At 45.5% G+C, this 18,484-nt stretch overlaps 7 protein-coding genes across 7 annotated transcripts; 5 read left to right on the forward strand and 2 right to left on the reverse strand.

Annotated features, from left to right (window-relative positions):
- Positions 1-3,912: 3,912 nt before the first annotated feature.
- C8R40DRAFT_1058092 (pseudouridine synthase) lies at positions 3,913-6,179 on the forward strand (the record flags this gene model as incomplete). The annotated part of the gene is made up of 11 exons (XM_046225184.1): positions 3,913-4,053; positions 4,107-4,192; positions 4,249-4,354; positions 4,417-4,498; positions 4,552-4,693; positions 4,749-4,786; positions 4,841-4,966; positions 5,019-5,104; positions 5,157-5,420; positions 5,472-5,660; positions 5,895-6,179. The coding sequence occupies 11 exons, from the start codon at positions 3,913-3,915 to the stop codon at positions 6,177-6,179; spliced, it is 1,545 nt and encodes a 514-aa protein (XP_046081051.1).
- A 99-nt stretch (positions 6,180-6,278) lies between these two features.
- Positions 6,279-7,925, reverse strand: C8R40DRAFT_1128196 (WD40-repeat-containing domain protein). The gene is made up of 4 exons (XM_046229085.1): positions 7,635-7,925; positions 7,474-7,580; positions 6,809-7,424; positions 6,279-6,760 (listed from the first exon to the last, which is right to left on the reverse strand). The coding sequence occupies exons 1-4, from the start codon at positions 7,860-7,862 to the stop codon at positions 6,371-6,373; spliced, it is 1,341 nt and encodes a 446-aa protein (XP_046081052.1). The 5' UTR covers positions 7,863-7,925; the 3' UTR covers positions 6,279-6,370.
- Positions 7,926-7,946: 21 nt separating this feature from the next.
- Positions 7,947-11,637, forward strand: C8R40DRAFT_1128197 (uncharacterized protein). Its single transcript, XM_046229086.1, has 10 exons — positions 7,947-8,345; positions 8,398-8,644; positions 8,696-9,185; positions 9,238-9,333; positions 9,388-9,981; positions 10,033-10,185; positions 10,238-10,812; positions 10,864-10,997; positions 11,048-11,211; positions 11,268-11,637. The coding sequence occupies exons 1-10, from the start codon at positions 8,042-8,044 to the stop codon at positions 11,505-11,507; spliced, it is 2,997 nt and encodes a 998-aa protein (XP_046081053.1). The 5' UTR covers positions 7,947-8,041; the 3' UTR covers positions 11,508-11,637.
- Positions 11,638-12,763: 1,126 nt separating this feature from the next.
- Positions 12,764-12,989, forward strand: C8R40DRAFT_1176074 (uncharacterized protein; the record flags this gene model as incomplete). The annotated part of the gene is made up of 2 exons (XM_046232446.1): positions 12,764-12,896; positions 12,946-12,989. 2 exons carry the CDS (start codon positions 12,764-12,766, stop codon positions 12,987-12,989), a joined length of 177 nt encoding a protein of 58 aa, XP_046081054.1.
- Positions 12,990-13,733: 744 nt separating this feature from the next.
- On the forward strand, positions 13,734-15,440 carry C8R40DRAFT_1176075 (uncharacterized protein; the record flags this gene model as incomplete). The annotated part of the gene is made up of 1 exon (XM_046232447.1): positions 13,734-15,440. One exon carries the CDS (start codon positions 13,734-13,736, stop codon positions 15,438-15,440), a length of 1,707 nt encoding a protein of 568 aa, XP_046081055.1.
- A 297-nt stretch (positions 15,441-15,737) lies between these two features.
- On the reverse strand, positions 15,738-16,620 carry C8R40DRAFT_1268295 (uncharacterized protein; the record flags this gene model as incomplete). Its single annotated transcript, XM_046233996.1, has 4 exons — positions 16,416-16,620; positions 16,264-16,360; positions 16,067-16,213; positions 15,738-16,046 (listed from the first exon to the last, which is right to left on the reverse strand). The coding sequence occupies exons 1-4, from the start codon at positions 16,499-16,501 to the stop codon at positions 15,738-15,740; spliced, it is 639 nt and encodes a 212-aa protein (XP_046081056.1). The 5' UTR covers positions 16,502-16,620.
- A 242-nt stretch (positions 16,621-16,862) lies between these two features.
- Positions 16,863-18,219, forward strand: C8R40DRAFT_1213481 (PQ loop repeat-domain-containing protein; the record flags this gene model as incomplete). Its single annotated transcript, XM_046233213.1, has 6 exons — positions 16,863-16,905; positions 16,957-17,044; positions 17,099-17,219; positions 17,282-17,559; positions 17,652-17,745; positions 17,803-18,219. 6 exons carry the CDS (start codon positions 16,863-16,865, stop codon positions 18,043-18,045), a joined length of 867 nt encoding a protein of 288 aa, XP_046081057.1. The 3' UTR covers positions 18,046-18,219.
- Between the last annotated feature and the right edge of the window lie 265 nt (positions 18,220-18,484).

Raw genomic sequence — 18,484 nt, forward strand, 5'->3', positions numbered from 1 at the left:
TTGACGAGGCGGACCAACGAGCGAGCTGCCAATCCTACGATAAACAACAGATTCTTGTCACTTCTGGAGTGCTGGAACGAAGGTCAGCGAAAGTCTTGTCCTATCACAGGTTTCCAATTTTATACTCCCTGAGTTAGATTGCAGATGGCTACACCTATACCACATAGGTATGGAGTCGCTAAATCTCGGGTGACATGGCACTAATCCTCTTCCGAATTGGGTCGACTGATAAAATTTCTCAAAGCATGATTGTCGAGTCATTAATTGGCCACATGCACATGAAAATATCGTCCATCGACAGTTGGATGAATTAACTGCCAACGCACTAGGAGCAAGAAGAGTGAGGAGTCTCTATCTTTGAGCATATATCGACCACCTGTGTGAATAAGGACATTGTAAGTCAATTCTTTGACTGAAGCGGGAAAAAAGCAGCCGATTATGCAACGTCATCATTCTTAGTATGGATGACAATATATCGAAGTCGATGTCTTTCCGACAGTGGATGAAGAAGTAAAAAAGCGTCGTTCGTGGAACATGGAAGAGGAGAGGGAAAATAGAAGCGCCTAAATAGCGCCTGATACTGCATCGTGATATGTAGTTCAGACCAAGAAATACATCTAAGAATCAGCTAACTGGGAGCCCGATAATATCAGATCCAGCTTCGAACTTAACCCTACCAGGCTCCAATCTCGTGTCAGATTTTATTATTCGACTCTTTCCGCAAAATTCCATAGGATCCCCGCTCGGAAAACTGTTTCCTACCATTCGGGTTCCATCACTGTCACTTCCTCTTCTTCATTGAGCGAGAGTTTTTGTCTAAGGCCCAAATAAAACATCTCTTTCTACTGACTGAGGGTCTCAAATCCCGGAAGATTCCGGAGTCCAGCTTGAATTAGAATTCTGAATGTCGTCGGACCTTGTGTAGGTGTAGGTGTAAGAAGTCGTTGATAAGTCGACATCCATTTTCTTAGACACATATGTATCTTGAATTGGCATGAACCCATTTGAGGGTCGGGAATGGTCTGGGAAATCGGGCACCTGTTCATGTCGATAGCATATATATATATGCTTCCTACCGAACTAATGAGATATACATGCGTTTGAGACCACCGTGACTTTTCGACCACTTTTAGTCGAACAAGTGCTCGGGTTCATTTAGAATTTTATCAATCGGCGGCGTCCCAGTGAAAGGAAACAAGATGAACCCGTTCCTTTACTACAGCAATCCGTACCTTTGGTTCCGATATATCTGATACCTCGGTGTATGGTAGGTATCAGAACAGCCAGAGATTCTTCCTATAGGGCTTTCGGGCCTCAGGAAACCTCAGACAAAAGAGGGGCCAAGCATCATGACACGTTTCGTTTGCATCGGGCCCAGTGAATCCGAGGCCCTAGTGTGTAGTTATCAATTTTCCGTCGGTGAGCCGACTAGTAGCTACAGCGCCGTGCTTCATCGTGTTCTGATGTTCGCGTGTGGCTTGATAGCTGTCGGTGTATTTATAAGAGTTTCTTCACTACGAGTGATTCCAAAATCAGAATGAAAAGATAGAACATGTATGCACGGCGCCACCCGTAAATAGGATGCTGGCGAGTTTGAAATTCCAGAAATGAAACGATTAGAAAATTGCCTGAACTTGGAGGATGAATTCTTCAATCCGCGATGCTGTATTATTCTGCTCAGGATCCTGCGGTTTCAAACATACCCTAGTCTCTGCTTGGACGGACGTTCCTTCATTCGGCTGCTGATGTGATTTCAAGTAGAAACGTCAGAATCATGTAATCGAACTGCAGAAAGTTGACGTCTACCTTTGTCTCTCCATTTCTACCCTGCCGCCCTTTCCTTCCGAACACATAGTATCACTACCGACGCAGAGTCGGTATAATATCATATGTAGATCGGTATATGTCAACCCGCGAAAATTCCAAAAGGTGTGGCGTATCCTGTCTGTTGTTCTTGCGTTTCAATCGTAAGTCATATATATCAGTGTACACAGCATGACCTTTATGTTCATCATCTACCAAGGAAATCGTGAATATGCTGAAAAAAGAGATCAGGATACCGTGACGTTCGGAGAGCCTAGCAGCCATCTAGTAGCGTCAGTATAGTTAAGTGTCAATGCGATTTAATCGTCGAAAGGCTGTCCAAACCACGCGAACGGAGATTTGCCTATAAATGAATGATTAGTTTATGTACAACTACACCTTCGTGGGTATGGATCCGGAGCCGAACGGACCTTCAAAATGTCTGGTCCTGGTCTGGTTTGCGATAAAAATTAATCCGTTGTGCGATCGGCTCCGCAGCTCTGGTAATGTGTGGGCTCGGCCTAGCACGCTGAACAAAGTTGGCTTGTCAGACAGATAGAATGAGGAAGTTGTTGAACTTGACGGAGTGTGGTGCAGGTAAACATTGAATATTCAAAGAGTTTGGCTCTAAGCTGAGACACATTCATGCACTAGCCAGCTCTAAACAAGCTTGATTTCGAAGGAAGATACATAGAAAACGCACTGGGCCAGGCGCTCACGCGTAGAAAACAACAAGAAGCGAGATGTAATTCTATTACAGTTGACTAGACTTCATTCAGGGTATGATCAGTGCTAGTCACAATGCGACAGCGGAATTTAGCAGTACCTCAAAGTACCTTGCTTATCGTTATGAATTTACAGCAATTTTATTTAGGTCGAAGTTCGATTGGATTTTGCTTTATCTTGGTTTAACTGCAGTCGTCTCTCAACCTGTCCAGTATTTGGCGCAGGAGGATTATCATCACTCTGTCTATGTGCACCGTAAGCTACTAGCTAACAGTAGTAAGGAGCACGCACAAAAAGTAGGCCCAGAGGAAATTTCTCACCCATCATTTCTCTGGTAAGAATTTTCATGGCTGCAGATAAACGCCGTTGGGGACCGCTCCAAAAGTCACAATCCTGTTTGAGACGTCTGGCTCTTCGGGTCCTCGGCGCGCAAAGCTTGCTCGAAGGCTCTATTCGTCGGAGATAGTTTTGCGAAATTTTGGGCTGGCAAGGGCTGCAAGGCTGCCAGCGTCCTCATGAGATTCCTATGGTCAGTTACGCCATATGGTTGGCACAGATCCAGATTCCAGAAGCAATAATTTCACCCCAGGCTGGGCTTGAGTCGGCTTGCGCTGCCTCAAGCGATTTTATACGGGAATTCGAGACATAGCAAGTATTGAGGGTGTAGTACGGAGCTAGGCTCAGTCGCGAGATTTTGGACGCTGATAGTCTGATTCAGAAGAAAATTCATTACCCAAGCCGGTTATCCTTTCCTTTCCTTGACATCTATCGTCGTGCTTCGTCGCGTTTGAGCTTGTGGCACTCAGCTGACCGGGAAGAATGGCATGTAAACAGTCGGTTGAAGTTGAGTCAACGGTTTCAAAGGTAGGCAATACGGTAAAGCGATTCTTGCTGTATTCCATAGTCTTCTGGACGGTGTGCAAAAGATTGAAATTCTTAAGGGGCTGTTTTTTCAAGTGGCACAGATAAGGTATCGAAAAGAGCGTTGATTTAGGCAAATTTTACTTTTGCGGCGCACAGTCACAACCTCCTTGAACACCCCAAAGTGTCCTACCTTTTCGACTGACGCTCCTTTGGACAACGGGATATACGTAGTCGCTTGACACGATACTCCCTGGTACTCCTCAAAGCTACATACAGCCTACAGTATTCATAATAATCTATGTATTCAATTTTTACATCAAATTTTATTCTTGAAACGTGTTATCTTTTTTTTCTTGAACTCGAACTTCCATCTCGAGCACGGTGGCGTCTTCAAATTTCTCAAATATAATCAGCCGCGTTCGGGTCGTTCGCCCCCCGCCATTAATTTCTGTTCAGGAACAATTTCAACATATAGTTTCCTGTATGATCATGGCAAGCTTGGGCAGTCAAGTTTCAACAATGCCTGCAACGGGTCCAGGATTGAAAAAGATACCACCTTACTGGTACCCTTATACCACTTACGCAAAGCAAAGATGGATAGGACGGGAACTACTGGAAGTTGTGTCAACAGAGTTTCGAGATCGGTCCATGGAGTACTATGTATGTTGACGAAGCCATTTTTTCCTGCTCAAAAATTTGACCAGCTCAATTAGAGATATGCGCTAGAATCCGGAGTCACGACCATCAATGGCCAAGTCGCAAGCCCGAATCACATAATACAAAACGGAGATCGTATGGAGTTGGTGGTTTTATATCGATTCTTCTATCGCCAGTCGTATCCATACCTTTGCGCAGAAATGTTGTACACCGGCATGAGCCACCCGTGACAGCTACGCCCATCAGAATTTTATTGGAGGACAAGGAAAGGGAATTCATCGTTGTAGATAAACCCGGAAGCATAGTTCGTTCGTCTATCTCAAGTCTCGGCCATTGACGTTCTACCTCATTGTGTCGTTACTCTAGCCTGTCCATGCCTCGGGAAGATACCACCGGAACACGCTAGTCGCCATCCTGATGAGTGACTTTGGTTACGAAAAGGTCTATAGTAAGTTTGGACTATACATTGTAAATCTCTCGATCTTCATACTTTTAGTGTAGCTGTCAATCGGTTGGATCGACTAACATCTGGCCTGATGATTCTCCCTACTTCTTCTGATTGTGCTCGGAGACTCACGAAAGAATTCGTATCGGGTACTGTGCGTAAGGAATACGTGGCACGAGTCAACGGCCGATTTCCAGAGTGAGTATTTAAATCTGAAGTTTTCATCACCAATAATGACTGGCCATCTATCTAGCGGGGACGTAATCTGCGAACAGCCATTATTAACGGTTGGTGCGTATGTTTCTGTTACAAATATTCAGTGTATACACTTACAAATGTCTTTAGATCGTCAAATGGGCCTAAATATTGTTCACGAAGAAGGTAGAAATGCTAAAACCATCTTCAATCTTATCCGGTATGATGAGAATACCGACACTAGTGTGATACTCTGCAAGCCGACGACTGGCCGCTGTAAGAGTGTTCGATGGTTGTGCTGAATCTTTCACTGAATCTCACCCTTTAGCGCACCAACTCCGAGTTCACCTTCAATATCTCGGCCATTCTATTTCTAATGACCCCGTGTATGGAGATCGAAGAATCTGGGCGAGTGTTTCAACCGATATCTGCCATTACCTGTACTCACAGCCAATTACAGGGCGAGAAGATGGGTAAAGGAGGAATAGACACTATACCCAGTGACGAACGTACCGCGCCTGCACCACCTCCACATCTTGCCAATATTCAAGACAATCCCGAATCTCTACTTCGTGAATCTCCGCAAGATGACATCGAAGATATAGAGAATGTGTTAACAGCTCCTACCAAATTGCTACCGAGGGAGACGGGTGAAGATATTGGTATGGGATCTCCGGTACCGTTGTCCAGCGAAGCGGTAGGCGTTATAACGAGATTAAGGAACATGAAGGTCAGTTCAATTTGTTCAAATAGGAAGTGGCATTCATATAAATGAATCCAGGACGAAGCAGAGGACTGGAGCCGTTGGAGAGACGTCATTTTTCGTGCCAAGGGCACACTACGAGCCCCTCGGGATTTAGCTTTGAAGAAGCCACCACCAGGCAACAAAAAACAGAAAAACAAGGGCGAATTTGTCAATGAGCAATTGAACGCCGCTATGAAGGGCATCGATGTCAATGATGAATTCCCGGTAACATCCGCCACAGGTCAACTCAAAGGCACTACCAGTGCAGACTGTTTACTCAGCGAGTTAACGAGTGAAGTTTCTACACCGCTTGAGGGGGTAGACCCGACTCCAATTGGCACCGAATCCTTCGCCGCACCTTCCGACGATAAAATTGAAAAATTCAGACCAGCTGCAGCTCCATTTGTGAAATCAAAACCGAAGCTCATACCTCTCGTTCGCATTCCAGATCCTGCTGAGCCTGTACAGCTCACCACCCCGGAAGCCGTATCCATCGCAGGCGAATTAATTGCCGCCGCCTCTGATGCCAATGCTGGTCCAGAGCAGTTTCCTCAAGGCCCAGCAGCCGACCCAAACGAAAAGCAATCGTATTGCCCTGAATGTTACCTCCCGCTGCATCCAGACCCAGTTCCAGAGAAACTATATATTTTCCTTCATGCATTAAGGTATACGACGAGTTTGGGGACGTTTGAGACGGAGATGCCGGCGTGGAGTGCAGAGGGATTTACTTGGGATATGAGTTAGAGTCGTTATCTGGCCTCTGGTGGGCAAGTGGTATGCGTTCAGGATTTTGTTAAACCCAATACTATACTGGATTTCAATGGAAAAACTGAAAATTTCTCATACATTTACCTGATAGATGGGAAATTTACGGACTATTTCTCCTGAATCTGAATATATATCACGTATACGCTACTAGAGCGTAAGGGGGCAGTCTACGAATGAAGATCTTCTACAACTTTCCAGACCTCAAAGCCGCCTTCTCCACCAATACCCACCATTCCTCGTTTCCAATCAATGCTGAGCACTTTTTTCATTCCATCCCAAGCTTTGAAACTGGTGATCGCGCTTTTCATACTACGAAGATCCCACAGCCGTACAACACCGTCATAGGCGCCAGTGAAGACTTGATGTGGAGTCGCCCCGGTCGAAAGACACGAAGGGGTGGCAGTGTGTACAAGAGAACCTGAAGACGTCGAGATTGAGTGGTTCGAGGACGCCTCACGGACGTCATATAGCGTGACTGTTCGGTCAGTCGATGCTGCGAGTGCCGTGTGTCCATCTGAGTTCAGCGCGATGTCCACGAAAGGTTTTTCAGATGACGTCTGAGGAAAGCTTCAATATGCTGATGAATGTTATTTCATAATGCTCACTATTGTATGAGTGCAAACACCATTTTCAACATCCCACAAGCGTACGGTGGAGTCAAAGCCGCAGCTATACACCGTACTTTCGCTTCCAGGATTTCCAAAAACGACTCGGGAAACTCGAGCCGTATGAGATTTTAACACCATAGTAGGTGCCTTCCGTTTGAAAGTGGACTCGGTGGTTCCTCCGTTTAACTTTCGCCTTTTTTTTCGCTCTCGCTCGTTGATAAGAGGTTCGGGAACTTCGTCCGATGTAGGAACAGTAGTGTCCCATACACCAATTAGAGTATCCCATGACGAAGTGAGGAGGTGCGTTCCAGTCGAATTAGACGCGATTGAGGAGACTGGGGCAGTATGTAAATATAATCTCGCAATGGCTTTCGATTCTGACTTGGATGTTGAGTCTGATGGCAGTGATATGCGAGTAATTTGAGCACATAGATCGTGTGAAGAGGTCGCGATTAGATGTGAAGACTTGTCTTCATCTCCGATGATGGATTTTGATTCAGGTATTAAGCACAAGGAGGTTATGGGCGCAGAGTGAGCCGGCGCGCTGAGTACCGGTTTTTGCGAGTAGTCAAATAATCGGACATGCCCATCGTAAGATGCGGTATAGAAATAACTGAAGGAGAGGTAAACTTGAGTGATTACATTTCCGAAAAATTGCTCACCCGGCCATTTGACAAGAGACAGACGATACCCAGTCATCATGTGGAATATCCGACATCTTTTGAGGGGGCATTACCGATTCTATGTATTCAACCTCCAGAGTCTCTTCCTATCACTTGGACAATGAGCGAGATATCAATTCAAGACGATCGATTAAACTTACCTCCCCAATATTATTCTCAGTGCACCATCCCCCCAAGCTCGTTTTAAGTAGCTCTCCTTTAACCAAAAAGTCGAAAGGTATAGGTTTGACCAATGCCAAAGCTTTATTGATCAGTTGCGACAAGTGAAAACGCTTCCAGCTTGTCGGAATCATGTATTTTTGGGAAGGAAGAGGGTAGGGCGTTTGCGTCGTAAAAACGACAGAGCATGATACGGTCGATGAGGCCATCTTGAGGGAGATAGCTTCGAAGAAAGTCAAATTTGAACGCTAGAAAAAAATGGATGGCGTAAACAGAACGCACGTGGTCTACACTAAATAGGCGCCGTCAGAAGAGTCGTCGGTCCGATGACTACGAGACGTGTGGTGACGCCGCGTTTTTACAACAGTGAAATTAATCTGGGTTTGCTATGCATCTGCATGCAATCACTCTCCTTCTAAGTTTCTGGCTAACTCCTTCCTTCGCACTTCATGAATCAGACGCTGGCGTGGTCGACTGGCACAAACGACTCGTCGGTGTTCCGAATACAGAAACGATACATACTTCCCCAACCTTCCATAGTGTCTCAACACGCAAACGAAATTCAAAAGTAGTATTAACGGCCACAAAAAGTAATGTTCTAGCAGCTCTTAACCCGTTGAATGGTTCCGTGGAATGGAGATATGTTTACGAGCCTCAAGACAATATTGTGACCTTTCAAAAGCAAGATTCAGGTGCGTGATTTGGAACTCACTACATTCATGTCTGATGCGTTGTAACGAGTAGTTGTTACAAGCCTATCTGGCCCTGGAGGTGCTACTTTGCGGTCGTTCAACGTGTTCAATGGCAACATGTTACTTGAGAGACGTTTGCATGAGCCAGAAACAGGGCTTCTTATACAGCCGAACAATCTTGGGGCGTTCATCACATTCGGGAAGCAGAGCAACGAAATCTATACATTAACCAATGGAGCGACGGTCAACTTCATCAACGGTGGGACAATATCTTGGAGTTGGACTTCTGGGGACCAAGGGCAAGCCACTGTCTTGTATCTCGTTACTACGTGTTCTCATCTTCCGTGTAGATCTCGGATCCTGTACTCTACCATCTCTGCATCGGATGACGCTTTGTATGTTGTCGGACTCGAGTCTTCTTTCGCGTCATACGTGCTACATGTTACAGCGCTTTCTCCAATCACCGGTCAACTCATTTCCTCGTCGACTATTCCTTCCCACATCTCCAACGGACTCGACGATTTCCTAGTACTATCTCGTACTATCGTTTGGATCGAGAATGGAAAGATCAAATGTTTCGTACTCTCGCCTCTATTGAAAGGGAAGACGACGGTGCTGCAAGATGCCTCGTACAAGAAGCTACTGGACATTGGACTTGGTTCTCATGGCTTGTTTATCGCTCTGAAAGATGGTTCTAGCCACATTGTATCCTGTGATGATGGAGATTTGGTCCCCGTCAGATATTTCGAAGGACCAACTAGCGAGGTTTCTTATGCTGGTGGTCTTAGTAAAGATGGACATCCCTATGTATCAGGCTTACACTGGTCACCGAACTCGGAGGTTTGTTCTTTACTTTATCTATTAGGTGCATACTTAAGAAGCTCTCGTGTAGGTTGTCACTGTAGAGATATACTCGCCTGAACTGGCAAGTCCGGTTATTGAATATTCTCTCCCTTTCGACGCGAAAACTCATGGGTCCATTTCTCATGTGAGAAGTGCTGTCTTTTGTCAAAAGCCTTCCTAGCTGATATTGTCTTCAAAGGTGGCAATTGAATCTGCCACTGATGTGATTGGACGTCTCTTCCTCACGACCACCACTGGCGCCATCCAGGTTTGGGAACAAGACAAACACATCTGGACACGCGAAGAGGGGCTCTCTGAGCTGAAAGCCGCGAAATTCGTCGAGCTTCCTGAGCGATTATCAGTACTCGGAGGCGAAGGGCGGTCAGGAGAAGGCTTTGTGGGACGACTTATAAGGCAGGCAAAGGATGTCAAGGATCTCCCTAACTACATCATTCGTTTTGCCAAACGCTTCGCTACTGGTTCATACGAATCAGCCACTTCCTCGGCGACCTTTTCTGCTCCGTCTTCGTCTGCTCTACAACTCCCATACAGAGACGCCTTTGGTTTTAGACAAGTTCTGGTCGTAAGCACGTCGTACGGAAAGGCATACGGTATCGACACAAGCAATGGCGACATTTTATGGAATAGAGTTCTTGGAATCGGACAGGATCCCGTTGCAAACGCGGTTCCTTTCGGAGATAAACTATTCATTATGAAGACTGTTGGGGATGCAGACATCAACTCGGAAGCAGGTCCCGAAGTCGTTATCCTTGCGAAAAGCAGAGTTGAAGAGGTATGCCTTCACTCTTTCAAATTTGGCTGTCATTTGAACATTTATTCCGAGAATGTGTTATTATTCCATCTGGATGCTCTAACGGGACAAGATATACTGCAGCCTTCGACTTTCGTTGAACTCTTGCACGGGTCTATACATGATACGTACATGCTACAACTCAGTGGGAAAAAAGTTATCGTCCTGCTAGACTCTGAACTGAAGGTGTGTTCACTCTTCTTCGGTGAATATGTGCTCACAATTCCTGACTATATAGGTTCACCTGTACCCTGACAACGCTGAGTCTCAAGAACTCTTCTCGAATGCTTCTGCCCTCTCGGTTCCTTTACGTATCACTTCCTCGCAAGGACATCGTCGTCTCGTAGGACACCAATTCAGTACGAAGCCCAATGTCAATGGTCAATCCGAGTACTTCGCTTTTCCTACTTGGACTCTTTCACTCACCGAGGGACATGATGTCCAGGCTATCATCAATCCTATCCGTGATCCAGTTGCTTCCATTGGAAAAGTCCTAGGAAATCGAACCACGTTATACAAATACCTCAACCCTCACGTTGTGTTGGTCCTCACAACACCGCATTCGTCCACCGCTTTAACCTCAAACGCTCATTGTGGACTGTATCTAGTTGATAGCGTGAAAGGCAGCGTGGTCTACGAAGCAACGTTGCCTACAGAAGGGAACGTGTGTAATGTCAAAGCAACCTTCACGGAAAATTGGCTGATATACCATTACTACGACAATGAGTACGAAGATATTGGACATACCAAGGGCTATAAAGTGGTGACCGTAGAATTGTATGAGGGCAAGCAAATTGATGATAAAACCTGCAGGTGCGTGTTTTGTCGTCGTTTTTGTCGGCCTTCAATTTGATTTTGCTCCAGCTCAGAATTAAGCTCGTATTCGGAGAAAATGATGGAATACACGACATACGAACAATCTTTTGTCTACCCGCACGCCATATCTGCCATCACACTTACATCCACCAAATTCGGAATATCAAGTAAAGACGTTATAGGTATGACCTTGCACCATGACTCCTGTTCCTCTCTGCTGACACCTCCATAGTTGCGAATGCCAATGGAAAAATTCAATCTTTCTCCCGAAGATTGCTAAACCCGCGCCGTCCAATCGGCCGCAAACCCTCATCTGAAGAGCAGGAGGAATACCTCGTTCAGTACGATCCGTTACTACCCGATGACCCTCGCAAGGTGATTTCACACAACTACGATGTAAGTGATTGCTGGCTCTCCGTGCTCTGTCTAGTCTTTCTCATATAGATGCCCAGGTGGCGCACATTCGATCGATCACTACGTCTCCTGCACTTTTGGAATCAACTTCGCTAGTGTTTGCGTATGGACTCGATTTGTTCCTCACCAGAGTCGCGCCATCAAATACTTTCGATATTCTCAACGAAAGCTTCAATAAGGTGCAGCTTGTGGTAACTGTGATGGGACTAGCTGTCGCTATCTTAATCACTAGGCCGATAGTAATGAGGAAGAAGCTACGGGAAAAGTGGTACTCGTGAGTTTTGTAGCTGTAATATATATATCTTGCATTGGCTTTATATGCAGATGAGATTGGGAGGAGCTGCTGGCTGCACGACTGAGTTCTCATCAAGGGGGTCAGAAACAACTCTGTAAGTGCTCAGCGCCGAGCCGCTCGTATAGGAAGGTGGTTCTCACGCTAACACTTCTGATTGTTTGAGAGCGGTTGAAGTTGGTAAATGTGTCTATCCCGTCCAACGTTATGACGCTTTGGACTACTCTGCAGAGTGGGTGCAGACCGCTGATGAAACAAGACGATGAATTTTGAAAATGCTAGAGCTGTAAACCTACGAGCAAGGCAAATAATAGGGGTCAAGGTAAGCCTGGACCATGATCCTAATTCCAAATTAGTGTGCTCTGACAAGGTACATTAAATAAGCTGTTCCTTGAGCGCAGCATCGACCACATGAAATTCCCTATTGCTTCCTGGTTGCCTGTTCAGCTCTATCGAATTATCATGCAAGGGTTGCGAAGATTCAAATTGTTTTGCTTATCTGTGTGGGGAAGGAGGGAGAAGGTCAATTAAACGGCTTGGTCCAAAATCTGAAAGCGGGAAGAAAGGAAAACCGACCTTCGGTCCTCGCTGTATGACGCGACTCTCCGTGGCTTTTCCCCATCCCTTCGCAACTGGGCAATGTGGCCCCTTGTGGCCCGCCCTTTTTGTTGCTCGCTTTGCAAGGAAAACCCTTGGCGGTAGAACTATGCAAAGCACGATGCATGATGACTGTAAAAGAGAATGAATGGTTTCTACACCAGATGAGTCGGATTGGGATGTACTGAAACTCAAGGTGAACGCTTCCTTTAAGGTAAAAATACGCGTAGAAGAGAGAAGTGCAATTGAAGAGAAGTTACGTGCACCTCATTCTTCTAGGAGTTGTAAGGCGAAGGTTACGGCTTGTTTATCTACTGTGACTGCCCAATATTGACCAGATTCTGTAGGGCCGAGTAAGCTAGGGGGGATGTGTCCCTTTTGTGTCCGCCCAGGAAAATCAAATGAAAGAAGGAACCGCAGGGGTCTCATTGAGGAAATCTTTTCTTCACTTTTGGGGATAATAGATAAAGACACACGCATCAAGATCTCGCTCACAGCCACCAAGATGTCGTGTTAATTATTCCAGGGATCTTTAAAAGCGCGCTATCTTTTTTTTTTTTGCTCCTTGGCCTTCAGGTTTGCGTCTCCCTCGTTCATTCACTTCGGTGTCGGGATCTCCATCCTTGCTCAATATTGGCCTCAATCATGAAATTGTCTTTCATTTTTGCTGCACTTTTGACCATCGCCACTGCGGTCTCTGCTTCGCCAACGCCCACTACCAACGCCAAGCGCATGGCAGAAGGTCTCCCTCCTTTGCCCCCCACTCGTCGTTCCAATGGTAAGGCTCTCCTCAGGCTACAATCCATTTTACCCATGTATTTCTATAGCGGTGCGAGCTGCCCCCTCCGTATCCCTGGTTCCTCGTGCATGAGTATTCGTCGGTAACTGGTGTGAGTTAATGGTGTGTTGAACTTATGATCCTCTTTGTGACATTTCCCCTGACGTCCTTTGGCTGCAGAATCACGAAGGCACATCATCTATGATACTCGTGGCCTCCGCTCTCATCCATACGCCTTTGTTCTTTTACGCGATGCCATGCTTGGTCCTCGTTTCAGGCCTTCTGTTCGGCCCCATTGTTCTCCTATCCGCCATAGACTACTAAAAATTTTGCTGCCACATAAACTGCACGTACCTTCTTGAGCTCGAGCCCCGATTCAATAGGATTGTGCACGCTAGAAAGGCTACTTTACGACTTGCAGAAAATGTTGTTAATTACCATCCTGGATTCCACTTGAACATACAGACAGTCACATAGATTCTCCCAAATAGCCAGCGAGCTTCGGGGTATAAGAAATATCTTATCTGCCTACGGTACACATTAGCTTCCTTATTGAAGTTAATTAAATTTTCCTAGTGGGCGCTTATATCAGGCGCGCAGAATATTGGTAAAGTGAACAAGCAGCTCTTGCCGCGAAGCGGCGGCTCGCAAACTTTTGGGGATCCGTTCATATGAAGCCGAGTGTCTGGACCGTCGGAGGTTCAGCGCTTCAAAGCTATCAACAACAGCTTGCCCTGTTCAACCCCTGCAACCCCACTTTTCAAACTTCCGGAAAAAGGTATGAACCACTATTATGCGCTCGATACTGCTCGATAATTGTTTTGAGGAAAATTCAAGATGTCACTGCCATCTCCTGAGGTTGTCCGGCACCCTGCTGATTATTCCCCTTTCCTCAATATTCTTCAAAACAAGGATGTTCCAGAGTCCACTGCGCAACGACAGCACTTACGAGATATCATTAAAAAGAGTACAGAAGAAGATATACCGGCCATAGACGAGGAAATTCAAGAACTTCTAGCTAGAATTCGAGAGCTGGAATTAACAAAAAAAGGAATTTTGTTAAACGTTTCGAAATTCCAAGAAATCTTAACACCGAACCCAATCCATCGCCTTCCAACTGAGATCCTCTTAGAAATATTTTTCATACATCGTGACACGACGGAAGGATATATCACCACGATTAGCAACGGAGTATGGCCGCTATCTCATGTTTCAAGAGAATGGAGGAGCATAACACTCTCCTTACCGAAGCTATGGTCGAATATCGCTATCAGCGCCATTGAATCCCCTGCCAAAAATCAGCTACAACTGCTGAACACCGCCTTGAATCGTTCCGGATCGCATCCCCTATATGTTGTCGCTCATTTTTCCTGGTCAACTGGATTTGATGATGATGATGGATTATTTTCTACCTATGGGTATCCACAAACTCGTAATGACACTAGCAACTTGGGCATACCATCCTGGCCCTCTGAACGACAACTCAGTGAGGCCATGATCAAATCCGTTGTTGGGCACTCCAATCGGTGGAAAACGGCAGATATCTCTGTTCTTGACCCATCCCTTCTTCGTCCTATCTATGGCCAATTATCATCCCTCGAAAAGCTCACTTTCGCGGGCGATTTAGATGATTTTCCTCAGATCTTGAGCATTGCACCGAAACTTCGGGATATTGAATTCCATAACTCGGATTCAAGTTCGTTACAGCTCCCCTGGACACAGATCTTTCGATTTCGCGAGTCACAATGGAATCCATCCATGGATCTCCTGCCTCGCTATCTTCGGATCCTTCGCCAGAATACTCAGTTCGAAGATTTTGGAGTCGAGTACGAGTCAATTCGCTCTGGGAACACACCACAGCTTCTCACGCATACCAAGTTGAAGGCTTTCATGTGTACCGATATACGCCTCATTCGCTGCCTCACTTTGCCTAATCTCCAAAGTCTTCATCTGAAAGCCCCATTCATGCGTATGTGCCCCTCGGATATGATCCCAGCTTCAAGCGATCTTCTCTCTAGGTCCCGATGCGCGTCGAATATGCGGGTCCTGCGATTAGAGGGAGTTGTGCTCAATCGTGACGTTTTATCCCTCCTGGAATCGACAGCAAGTCTCACTGAACTCAATTTCACTTTTGACAAGTGGGTTATTTCGAATGACACATTCCTGAAAGTCTTTATACAACGATTGAGCACACATGGAAAGTCAAGGAAGGATATGGCACGAATTCTTCTCCCAAAGCTTGAATCGCTTACAATCGATATCGAAGCGATCAACAGTCACGAGTGGTTCGCTTGCAATATCCAATTTATCGACGATAGCTTCGTGGAAATGGTGGAAGCGCGATGGAAGAAGTCTGGTAATGGCATATCTCAGCTTCGCGTGGTGAAATTCGAGGGATACACACCCGCAACGCTAAGCGCTTTCACAGTTAGTGGGGTTACGCGGATGAAAAAAATGAGAGACGAGGGGTTAGAGACATACATTGCTACAATGGATATCAACTCCACAGATGATGATAGAAAAGAGAAGACTTATATCCGATAAAGATATGGCCATGTGTATATATTATACAGACTCACCTACATTGTCCCGAACTTTGTTCGTGCATGAAGCGGACTCTGAGGAGTCTTTGATTCTTGCTTCATTCAGGTCAAGTCTCGGAGTCACTGTCGATGTTAAATTCACGGTGAACTTGAATGTGCTCTTCCGTTGTTTTCGAGTGATACCCAGAGAATTTTTTCCAAGTTGTATGTGTGATGGCCCCGTTGGTATATGTAAATCTTCATTCAAATTGGAGCTGGCAGTACTAGGCAGTAAGTACCGTCTAAAGAATTGAAGACCTTAAGCCTTATTTGAGAAAGGGAACTCCGCAATCCTCCTAAAGAGTCTTTCGTGATCAATTATACCATTCAAGCCTTTCTCAGGATAACTTTCCCAGCAGGCCGCACAAAGGCTCGTTGAGGAATGTAGGGCATGGAAAGTCATGTAAAGCGCGTGATTGCAAAAAAGATAGACAGCATATGGGTTCTGCAAGACTACTTGTTGACTAACCGTACTGCAGTCGACATAATGATATTGTGTAAGACCAATGATGAAGCGAGAGAACCAATACTCATCGGTAACCATTTTTGAGGGTACATGCATCCTACACTGCACATGATGACACTTACTGCAAGTTTCCTATTCTCATCTTTAAGTCCCGTCTTTCCAACGCATAAGTATATAGGGGTGTACGCGAAACCGGCCAGTCCAAACAGAATCGCAAGCCTCGATCCACCAATTCTCATTCCTGTAAACGCATGTCGAGTGCGAGCTCCCTGTAAAGTCCGTCGTGTGATCCATAGATTGGATAGAATGTGCAACTCACAACCGGAGCCTTCCAAGCTCGCTCCACAGCATAGGGAATACCCCCTGAGACTGCTCCTAAAGTTCCACTAAGAGTTCCAAAGGCAATCATTGATGCTCTGTATAGTAAAAGAAGGTCGGAGAGGGATTGAAGAGATAGACTAAGATACGTGCACATACGCCATGCTCGAAACGGGGTATATCTCTCCTGTTCTACTGTCGCTTATGATAAACCCCGGCGAGTTACTAGGATTGGACATGGAATCAAATTAACGAGAGAAATGGATATCAGAGTCGAAATATAAGTAGATAGGATGGTGAGTGTCATTTTTATTGTACAGTGTAAGGTCTTATGTAGGTCGAATGCACTGTAAACGCGTCGTCTCGGCAGATGTACTGTACATAAAATGATCGTGGGATGATGGATCCTTACTGCGAATGTGAACAAACTCCGGACACTCCGCTCCCCACTTCCGAACGACTCAATACTAAATCTTTCATTTTCATCAGAGTAGCTCCGGAACCGTTTGAGTCATACGAGGATAGAAGTTTAGCCTTCGATCCTTTCGCTATTCGCCCAGTTTTCTGAAGTCATTCTCTTCAAAAGTTTGTTTGAGAAAGATGCCAGTCAATTCTGTCGCTGAAAATGCCTTTGGTACCGCAGGTATGTTGTCAATCTTATGCTACATTTGTTGCGAACCAAAAATTTTTGTAGGTACCATATGTTGGACAATACAACTCATCCCTCAACTGTGGAAAACTTATCGTGAAAAGGACACGACAGGATTATCGGATTGGATGATGTGAGTTGATAAGAATATGATCATTCCTCTAATTAATATTGAATGTTCCTCTAGCCTTGCATGGAGTGTATCAGGCGCCTTTCTTGGGACGTACTCGATTGTGAAAAATCTCAACATTCCGCTCATACTCCAACCGCAACTCTTCGCTGCACTTACTATGGCATCATGGGCTCAGGTTCGTGATGATTTCCAGAACACCCAACGACCTGAACCTTATGTAGAATTAAATTCCCTTAGTGTCAGTTCTATGGCCGAGGACGGTCCCGCAATATGTCATTATTGCTGTTTCTCAGTGGCTGCGCCATCCTTGGAGGATTCGAGGTAGGGACTGTATATGCCGTTCGGCCGTCTTTTAGTCGCGGAGATCGAAGCGGTACCGAAGGTATAGAATTTTTTGGGGTCATGAGTACGGTCCTCATCACGATAGCTTTTGTTCCGCAATACCTCGAGATATACCAGCACAAGGAGGTCATTGGAATTAGCTCCTTGTTCTTAATGGTTGATCTCCTAGGTGAGTCCAATTTTCTCTGTAGTGATAGGGATTCTTGACAACTATCTTTCTAGGCGGTAACGTCAATTCCTTCGAATTTGTCTGAGTCTTTCATAGACCTTTTCTATCAGGCGTGTTCTCGGATCTCTCGTTAGTGTTCAAGTCGGGCAATTTCGATATTGTGGCCGCAGTGACGTATAGTTTGGTCATTGTAGGTGTTTATGTTACTCAAGGATGGCCTTAACAAGATAATAGTTAATGTAAGTAGGTTATGGACGGTTCTGTCTTAATAGCCGCATGGATTCTCAACCCTCGCGCCAGGCACCGACGACGACAACAGCGGGACGAATCAGAAACCTCCTCTCCAGGGCCGACTTTCAGTGCAAATCACAACTCAAGTATCATGATAGAAACTGATACAGCTGCCGCTACGATTGTTTCACAAAGCCCAGTAGAGACGGCGACAACAACACCTCTAGGTGGATCGTCTTGTCTCCTAGAGAAGGTATGAGAGTCAAAGGGATACAATGACTTGACATAGACTATCATTGTTAGAAATAATAGATGTATCGTCACCACCCATGCGAACATGAAAACAATTTTCGTCTTTTACCGAAGAGGGCCAGCAGGGACTTTTCCATAAGCACGATCTTGGATCACAGTATGCGTTAACTCCATTTTCAAAGTGAATGTGTATACAAATTCGAGCTGAAGGAACCTGCCAGTGGACTGGACGATGTAAAAATGCTACGTCGAGTCTACATAGGTGTGCTTGCGGAGACTTTTACTAACAGGGGGTTACGTTGGCTTGAAAACGAACAAGCTTGGCCCTCGGACTGAAGATATAATATACCAAGGAAAAGTTCGATGAGGGAAAGGGATATCATACGAACGAATACACCAAGTGCTTCTTGGTAACCCACAATACGACTTCAAGCTCATGTCGCCAT

Source organism: Lentinula edodes, assembly GCF_021015755.1.
Source record: "Lentinula edodes strain Le(Bin) 0899 ss11 chromosome Unknown C8R40scaffold_49, whole genome shotgun sequence".
NCBI classification, from domain to species: domain Eukaryota; kingdom Fungi; phylum Basidiomycota; class Agaricomycetes; order Agaricales; family Omphalotaceae; genus Lentinula; species Lentinula edodes.